The 9,934-nt window shown below is 41.2% G+C and overlaps 1 protein-coding gene across 1 annotated transcript; it reads left to right on the top strand.

Annotated features, from left to right (window-relative positions):
• Window positions 1-1,483: 1,483 nt before the first annotated feature.
• On the top strand, window positions 1,484-5,789 carry LOC146635246 (butyrophilin subfamily 2 member A2-like). Its single transcript, XM_085346151.1, has 3 exons — window positions 1,484-1,550; window positions 5,105-5,458; window positions 5,554-5,789. The coding sequence occupies exons 1-3, from the start codon at window positions 1,484-1,486 to the stop codon at window positions 5,787-5,789; spliced, it is 657 nt and encodes a 218-aa protein (XP_085202277.1).
• Window positions 5,790-9,934: the final 4,145 nt, after the last annotated feature.

The following is a 9,934-nucleotide window of genomic DNA, read 5'->3' as shown; positions in this document are numbered from 1 at the left end:
GTGATGCTCAGCTGGTACTAAGGCAGGCTGGATCCATTTTCTTGTTGTTCACACGAAATTCTGATTCTACAGTCTGAAAAAACAAATATTTGGTTGGTTCCTATCTTGAAATATGAACCATGTGTGTTCACAGCGAGGTAACATCCAGTCAAAGGCACCGCCTGTCGACGCTCGGCTCTTTTATTTTTCTAAAAGAGGAAACAACTCAGAGCAGCGAGGTTAAAGAGGTCAAAGGTAAACGGTTCACTACTACAGCAGCCAATCAGAGTGAGGAGCTGCAAGAGGAGATCATACAGGTCTCTGAATCCCTCCATTCAAACACAGAATATAAACAATACGCTGTGAAGCAGATCCTGACAGTCTGTAGTGAACACAAGTGTAAAACTCATTTCAATGCATATAAAACATCTTCCTGTTACCTCGACGTTCGACAGAGTCACAAATAAACCAAGATAACATTTTAAAGGATAAAAGACAAACAGGAAACCATCAGCTTATTGCAGGCACAGCTTTTGGTTATTTATTGAAAGAAGTCACAAAATCATTTGGTCATATTTAAAACAGTTTCATATTTTTTAAGTCAATAAGTTGTGTTGTGATTGTTAACATAAAAACCTGCTCTGCAGAGGTTCAGTGAAGCTGTTTGTTCCTGGTTCCTCAGTCAGCATGACGCCTGTGTGTGGTTACGCCCTCTGAGCCCTCCTACACTCCTCTGATTCAGTGAACACAGCGTGAGTCATGACTTTGATCTTGTTAGTGAAACTGAAAGTGAGTTGATACAAATATTCCTCTGGGCTGCTCACCAATAGCTGTGTGTGTCAATACATGCCAGAGAGCTTTAAAACAAAGTTAAACATATTTAAAACCCTCTCAGATTTCTTCATGACTTAATTTAAATGTTTTTGCATTTGTTGTCAGCTTCATTTCTGCTGCTGGGTTGTTCAATAAATATACAAATATGGAAGAAAGATGACATGATTTTAATGTCAGCTCTGAGATTTAGACTTTAAACTGATCTTGCTACAGGCTGTTCAGTGACTTTGGGTCTAACCCTGAAGAATCTGTAGACATGGATGACAGGTACTCTCAGGTATTCTCTGCAGCACAAACAACATGCAAAGTGACACGCAGCTTGTGCTGCTGAAACTTTACCCCTTGGCTTTTTTGCTGGTGTCAGTAACGTGAAACTCAACAGATGCACATGAAACCTGATTCTTTAAGCAGAGAATATATCTCTCTATTATACACACATATATATATATATATATATATATATATATATATATATATATATATATATATATCTCCATGAAGTCGTCATTGGTTGTATTTATTTCTTACATTTAATTTGGTGTGTTTGTAAACAGAAGGTCACTGACTCATTTCCTTTAAATCCTCCACTCACGGATTTACTGTAAGTCAGTATCATTTACCAGGAAGTCTCTTTCTGTTTCACTCTGGACTCTGCTGCTCTGTGGTATTCATGCTCCTGTTAAACATGGGATATTTTAAAATCCTTCTGTTTTGTTTTCTAATTTCTGCATTAACAGGTGAGTAACGTGTTTATATTTTTACTTCTACAAGTTCTCTATCTATCTATCTATCTATCTATCTATCTATCTATCTATCTATCTATCTATCTATCTATCTATCTATCTATCTATCTATCTATCTATCTATCTCTAAATGTCATTTTTAAAGTTAACCATTTTCAACTAGTTTTAATGTGCTCTGTATGTATGTATGTATGTATGTATCTATGTATGTATGTATGTACAGTGTTGGGGAGTAACGGAATACATGTACCGCCGTTACGTATTTAAAATACAAAATATGAGTAACTGTATTCCGTTACAGTTACCGTTTAAAAAGGTGGTATTCAGAATACAGTTACTTTGTTGAAATAAATGGATTACACTGCGGTACTTTCCTGTTTCATATTGTCGCGGGTCAGGACTGTTTGGGTTTTGTTTGACAGCTACGTTCTGTTGTTCCAGGCGGCAGCGTTACGGTTGCCATGGTTACAGGGCGACGAGCTCTCTCTCTGACTGTGTGTTTCCTGGGTGAGAGAGCGCCTTTTCGTTGTTGTTGTTGTTGTGCTAAGCTAACAGGCAGAATGCTACAAGCATAGCTCTAAAGAATGTAGCATCATGGGCAGTGTAGTCCGTGTTGCAGGGAGAATGGACTGCCATACACGTTATGGGTCTGTGAGCGCGAGGAGGGAGAAAAAGGGGAGTGGAAAGGTACGAGTTGTCATCGAGGAAAAACGGGAGCTGGAAGCATGTAAATATAATAATAACCACTGCAGCCAAGAAGAGTGCCTGACGAGCCCGGTTGTAAGTAAGCTATTAAGACTCGACTGTACACCGTGTTCGTGTTTTCCTCCAAAAACAACAAGTTCCGTTGGAGCAGTCTTTCAACGCCTCTCTCTGTCTCTCGCAAGAAAAGTTGACCCACACAACACTGTATTCAGCACAGATGTTTCTGTATACTGTGCTGGACACTTGGTTATGTGGTTCCATGTATGTTCCATGTGGCCTTCTTGTAATCAATCCACAAAGTGCACACGTTGGTCAGCCTGGTTTTACAGTCTCGGGCAATGGCTCGGTCTACCAATAGCTGGTGTATGTGCCTCTGGTATTCTTGCCAATCCTGGTGCTGTCCAGCTCTTCATACTGGAGACGCTTTCTTGGATGTCTGCCACTGTGATGGTTACTGGTCCCTGTTTAGGGAGCTTGCTGTGGTCTGCCCTCAGATCCACTAGCCACTGAGCATTGCCGTTATGGGTTGCATCCTTCTCCCACATGTTCTTCCAGTATTGCTCTATCTCCAGCCTTGGTGGTGCTGTTCCCCTGCCACTGAGAGTCCACCTTGGCTGGTTCTGTGGAGAACAGCTGGTTTATTCTCCTGAGTTGTTGCTTAGCAGTTTCCAAGGCCTCAGGTATGGACAGCTTCCTGTACTTCTTAGGCACCTTCTTCATCGCACCTTTCTGCAGCTCCAATGGTTGGCTAACCTCCCTTCATGCTACCTTGACCTTGGCCTCTAGTCTCTAGTCTCCCCATGGAGGTACCGCTCCTTGTGGCTGTTCAACTTTTAGCCGAGCATCTCATTGATCACTGCTGCCATAGTATTTTTTAGCTTGTTAGTCTTGGTAATCGTGGCTGTATCGTCTGTAGTGCTGCATTCACATCATCTACTAGATTTTCTGAGGGTGTTTCACGTAGTCTTGGTAACCGGCTACTGAGGATCGAGGTTTCAAGCTTCGTCATGATTTGGTCTCTCAGGTCAGTTTCTCTCGCACTCAACACTTCTTCTTCTATTGAACTTGGGGCTTGGCACCCAGTCTTGGGTGGGTGTGATTATATCTCCCCCCGACCTGTCGTCCATGTGGGATATGGTCCTTAGTGCAGCGTTCAGTACTGCTGACCATAGTATTCTATTAACGCGATTAGTGCACGCTGTAGATATTACAGGTACTGTGCTATGATATCTATGTAATAGACTCCAATTTGTAAATGTAAATGGAGAGTCAATTAAGGAGCTTGGAAAGAAAAGCGTCTGGACTTCTTTGAGTTGTTTGAAGACGTTTCACCTCTCATCCGAGAAGCTTCTTCAGTTCTAAGGGTCAATTGGTGGAGAGTCCCAGATTTAAACCCAGTGGGCGTTTCCCCCCAAACAGGGAAAAAGGACCCCCTGATGATCCTCTAACTAATCACATGAGCCAAGGTGTGAAAACGGGTGTGGGTCACAATCAGCCAGGGTTTCGGGGGAGCTCATTGTGAAACCTGGCCCCACCCTATCATGTGATTATGTGATTTCCTGAGGTCAGATGGCCCAGGATCCCCCCCCCCCCCCCCATCATATTCCTTTTCAAGATTTACTTTCTTTAATCACTACATATATCTACATATATTTATAGATACATATATATTTAGTCATCTTTTCTCTTTTACTACGTCTCTCTAATATTTTGGTCTTTTCTATTTTTCTCTTTATTTTTTTATTATTTTATTTTATTATATTTTCTCCTACTGTACCATGCTGCTGAGTGACTGCTGCTCGTCAAACACATTTCATTGCAATGTTGACCCTGTGTGTCCGAAAGTCTCCTTATATTTCAATTGTATCGCTATAAGTGCAGTGTTAATTTCTGCCGATAAGTTCCACTTTGTTCTTACTGTTTGCTGCGGTGATGACGTCACATGCTTTTACGACGCTCCTGCCGTATCACGAGTCCGAGGAGCACTAGCCATGTTTTTCTCCATGAGTGTGGGGGAATAGCGATCTCCAGCCGTGTGCGTTCCTGTGCAAATGTGCACATCCATCTTTTCATGGCCGACCAACCTGCTGCAATTGTTAATGGACACACAGGTTCACCAGTTGCTTCTTCATAAAGACGTCCAGAATCCACAGACATTAAAGTTCATGTTTGGAAAAGTGACACAAGGAGGGAGAAACAATAAGGAACTCTGTTAAGCCTGACAACAACAGCACCACAGCTTAGCAAGAAGGGAATGAATGCAGGAAGGTTCACAATTCATTACTCAAGCCAAGTTAAAAGAGATTTTGCATGAAGTAATAAGTGCATTTCTGCCAGAGGTTTCTTCCTGTTAAAAGGGAGTTTTTCCTTCCCACTGTTGCCAAAGTGCTGCTCATAGGGGGTCATATGATTGTTGGGCTCTTGTACGATCTACTGTACAATATAAAGCGCCTTGAGGCGACTGTTGTTGTGATTTGGTGTTATATGAATAAAATTGAATTGAATTGAATATGTGGAGCATGAGTGGACACTGGACACTCCAGGACTTTTCCTTCCTGTTGAGTTTGGCATCTTTGTAAAAGGTCTCTACAGATTAGCTTTTGGAGACTGTGATTGTGTTTCTCTATGTTAAATATAAATATGGATAAAATATGAAATATGCAATGTAATTTATTTTTGTTTGATTGCCTCATTCTGTCTGAGTGAATGTTTTATTGTGGTGTGAATGGGAGCAGCTGGTAAGCCTTATTAATTAATTACCTTCGGGATTAATAATTAATAAAAAGTGTTTTGAAATGAAATGATAAAAACAAGGGAAAAACACATTATTTTCATGTATTCAGCTCTTCAGCAGGATGTTCAGGGGAGAGTTGGAGATGACGTCACTCTCCAGTGTCAGATTTCAACAGAAGAAATAATCTCAGTGCTGAAGTGGAGCAGAGCTGACCTGAACACAGACGGCTACGTCTACTTTTACAGGAACAAACGCTCCTATGAAAATTACCAACATCCATCTTTTCATGGCCGAGTGAAGCTGAGGGACCCGGAGATGAAGGATGGAGATGTTTCTCTGATCCTGATGAATGTTACATTTAATGACACTGGGATGTATGAGTGTCACATAGCAGTGAGGAAATCTGGGAGAAGTAAAAGAGTTCACACAGAGATCAGTCACTTCATTAACCTCACAGTTACAGGTGAGTTTGTGGAGCTCATCAAATGTAAACTAAAAACTCCAGCTTTATGATCCAGTTAGAATCCTCTCCATCTGTGACTTCTGCTTTCTCTGCAGCTGAAAGACATGAAAGCGTGTCGGAGAAACAAGTGATGGAAAAAGGAGATGGAAACATGCATGATGCTGAAAGGGTCAGTGCTCTGACTCAGCAGGCCATTATTCCTGTTGTTGTTGTTGTTCTTGCTGTTGTTGTTGTTGTTGTTGCCATTGGTTTTGTGGTACACCGACGAACTTGTCAACATAAGAAGCAACGTCTAGTCAAACTTCCTACTGAGGACTCAGCTGAAGTGTAATGAAGCTGCTACAGAAATGCATAAGCTCTGTTGCTGAAAACTAAAGCACGCTGTTACAGCATGAACACATTTATTTTTATACAACTTTTAACAAATTATTAGATCATCATCATAAACCGAGAAAAAGCACCCAGCGTTACAAACTGCTTTAATACGGGCTCTTCAGTGAGTTCTTGACTGATATAATATATCTCCAAAAGTTGAATCTGTTCATCATAGCGTTTTTGTGGGAGAAAGGTCATTGAGACTGTATATTTTAGCCATGATAATTGTCCCGCATCTTCACAATGAAATGAAAACAGTTGTTTTATTATTATGTCACGATACAACCTGATGTTATAATATTTAGAGGGATTGTTGAAGCTCACTGTGAACTAAACTAAACATGAATTAAACGATGCAAACAAATGTGTACTGAATGATCCCACCCTGGGAAGTAAATAGGAATAGATAAGTTTGTAACATTGATGAAAGTCAAAACTTTAATATTTTTGTTTAATGCTGCTCAAAATTGTTAGTTCGGTTATAAGAGCTGTTGAATTTTCAGGTAACTGTTGTTTTCATATCAACACTAAGTTATTGTTTGAAAATATTAAAAAGTCATTCACACTGATGCTGGTTGCCAGATGTGGTGGAAGCTGCTCTGTGACAATGAATGTATTTATATTTGGCTTGAAAGATCTGTGAACGTTTGCATTGGTGATTTTGTCTGTCTTTAAATATACATACAAATATACTCATAAAACAGAGCAAACAAAGGAAAATTAAAAAAAGACAAGAAATAAGAAACGTTATGTACTTTGTGTACTATGCACTATGCCTAATTATAACATGTTATTGTTATTAACACACCTGTGTGTAACATATATTTATCATTAAAATGCTTTAAAAAAATAAGCTTTTTTTGACACATGGTGTGCAAAAAAAATAAATCAAGGAACATTATATTACATATGTCACATTTCCCAGTGCATCTCATCGGCTGTCCCCAACATGTGTCATGAAAGTATCGGGGAAACTTCACACAGTGAGAAGAAGAAACAGTTGGTATTTCCTGTTTCTCACCCTGTGATTTATCAGAAAACCATCACATTATAAATCACTTCTTAAAACATGCCCCTTTTCAGTGGCCACAGAGTGACAGCTGATTTTTAAATTGTTTTAAAGTCTTTTCACATAAATGATTTTGTATTTTTATTCTGTTGTTAACTTTGGTCAGCACTTGCTGTTTTAAAGAACTTTACTAATAAAGTTGGCTTGGTCTATCAAATATGTAAATTAGTTATTTACTCAGGAAGTCTGAGTAAATATTGTTTATATTCCAGCTACAGGCCAGTATTCAACACAGTCACAGATGTGCATCAGTCAGCTTTTTGTTAATATTTATTCCTGCTGGATTCTGAAGTCTGTCTTCACAGCCACATCTTTTCCTCTTTTGTTCATTTTTTCCCTTCTCTGCATTTAATACTTTAATAATCATGCCGTCACGGTTCCTGGGCCTTTGACACAGCATTTGGCGTTTCTGTTGTGGACTCCTTCATTCTTTTTGGACTTTGAGATGTGGCTTATTTTTTTTTATTTTTTTTTTTAGTTCAGTCTGTTTGTTCCCTTATGTGTTGTTCTGCTTCTAAGTTTCTCTTATTCCTGTTCTATTCTCACTTTCTGGTGTCTTGCATGCTTGAGTTTAATTCTACATGCCATGTCTCCTTATCCTGAGATTATTATCAACTGTGCTCCCACCTGTTTCCTTTTCCCTCATTACCTGTTGTGTGTATTTAAGCTTTTCAGCAGCCATTCAGCCTTTTTAAAGACAGGAATAATCGTTGGGACCATTGTGTGCAACACTCCGGGAGCCGTTCAGTATGGCTTCCACTTCACAGAAAACTGTATGATGCCCATCATCATCCCGGGTCTGCTGATTTAAAATGATGCGTTCACACAATCCACCAAAATGAGATTATTTTAACCTAATTTAAGTCTGACTCTGCTTCCCTCCACGCTCAAAAGCCAGTATAAAAACTTTGTACTCAAGTGAGTTTCCATCAGCACGTCTCACACAGGCAAAGATGACGAATGACAGCTGCTGTGATCTCCTTCGGTTTTTGCTTTATATTGAAAATGCCTTCAGGTGCTTCCGCCTCGACTTTTGGCTGCATAGTTTGCATTAATCCCTAAGAGAGAACTGATGGTGCTGGCTGTTTTTCATGCACATGAAGCCCATGAAGAAAATCACAAATATTTTGACTTAACTGCATATTACCTGCATCTTTCCTTACAGCGTCCTAAAAGTGAAAATGATCCCTTCCTTTAACAGACTCTGTAAATGGATCGTATTCCTTTGCCACGGAGTGAAGGGTGTTAGAAACTGCAGGTTGCCGAGTCTTCCTTTCCAGGTGCACTGTGGCCGATGATGCAGTTATTTCAGTCTAAAAAACACAACCTACACACTCAGTCGTTGACCCTGTTTCTCCATCTCGTGCTTCTCCATCAGAGCAGCTGTCCCAGTTTCCTCTGTAATGCGTGCAGATGCAAACTGCCTTTACATTCGATGCACCATCCACAGGAGAAACATCCTCACCCACCTCGATTTGACTTCCCTATTTGGTCCTTACATGTGACCCTGTGTGTAACTGAGGAAGTAACAGCTCTTGACGTTTCCAAATGTGTAACAACACAAACTACCAAAGAAGGGAATAAATGACTCTTACAACATGCAGTGAAACACAGAGGCTTCCCAGAGCTGTCTGTGGTTTCTGTCTACACATAGAAGACTCTGACACTTTGACTCATTGTCAGTTTCATTTCTTTTAAGTTTTATTGTGTTTTAGAAACTAACTGTGAAACATTTCAAACATAAATACAAAATACAAAGAACAAACACACAAGTCAAACCTTTATATGATTCAGAGACAGACTTAACTGACTGTGTCAAGAGATTTTTTTCTTATGAATTTAACTTCAAGGTAAAATTTGTTGTTTCACGTTGACATTTTACTGAGAAAACCATGAACCAGGTCAGACTTCAATCTCTGAGTCAGTTGTTCATTAACTTTGACAAACTTCTCCTCATTGGACCACAGATGCAAATCTATTTCAATATTCAAATAGTCAAGCAGGGACTTGACACCTTTATACTAGTGTACTTATTAAATGTGCACTCATTCGAACTGCCCTATGAGAGCATGAGGGTGGGAATGGATGTTTGTATCTGTGTGTGCCTGTATGTCTGTGTCTATATGTCAGGTTGGGTGTCAGGCGCCACCTCTCTGGGGACATCTCAGGCCCTCCAAGGTTTGGAGGCCTATCTCCCCCTACCACCACTTCCCCTGCCGGTGGCGGACTCCCTCAGGTGTCGGTGTGTTGGTGGTTCTTTGTGTCTGGGGGTGGGCGTCCAGGTACACACCGGCTCACTCCTTGGCGGCCGCTTGTCGGGGCCTGGGGCCTGGGGCTCGCTCGGGCCCCTTTGGAGGTGGGGTGCCCCCGGCCTCTCGGCCTGGGGCTCGGTCACTCAGGCACAGCTGGGGGCCGGCGGAGCTCACGGGCGCGTCACTGCAACTCCCCCTGACTTCTGCTCCGCGGCTGCTGGGCGAGCCCTCATCTGGGACTCTCCTCAGCTCTTACTGGAACAGTGGCGCGGCTGCCCCTCTGTTGGTCTTCCATGGTCTCTTGTGTTCTGGGGGCCTCTGGATGTCTGGAGTTTTGATCTCCTCCATACCCGCTTCACACCCTGGAGGACGGGGCTGTGGCCCCCCCACACTCCCTAGCAGATCATTACATGGAGAAACCTTTGGAATGCAAGCATGCTGATCCACACAGGTATGCACACATGGGTATTCACAGACGCGGACTAAAGCTTTCTTGGCTGCTGCCTCAAAGCACACTGTGCGCTGTCTATCTTGCGTGCTGCACAATATCGTTTATTATTTAGTAAATATTGATATCTATGGCTAGCTAGTTTATTGTGATGGTGCTTTGTTTTCTCTATTATTATGTTGCTCTTTGTTGTTTGCTGTCTCCTCTGTTTGTTTTTTTTTTTTTGTTTTTTTTTTTTTCTCCATACAGGTGACCCAGGAGTTCTTTTTTTTTTCTCTCTCTTCCCCCCCCTTCTCACCGTCTCTTCTCCCCTTTGGTTTTCTTTCTTTCTC

The sequence above is a fragment of the Diplotaxodon limnothrissa genome, linkage group LG3, assembly GCF_057381915.1.
Source record: "Diplotaxodon limnothrissa isolate DT_005_m linkage group LG3, D_limnothrissa_male_GT1.1, whole genome shotgun sequence".
Taxonomy (NCBI): domain Eukaryota; kingdom Metazoa; phylum Chordata; class Actinopteri; order Cichliformes; family Cichlidae; genus Diplotaxodon; species Diplotaxodon limnothrissa.
This window is presented reverse-complemented; position numbering and strand designations above follow the sequence as displayed.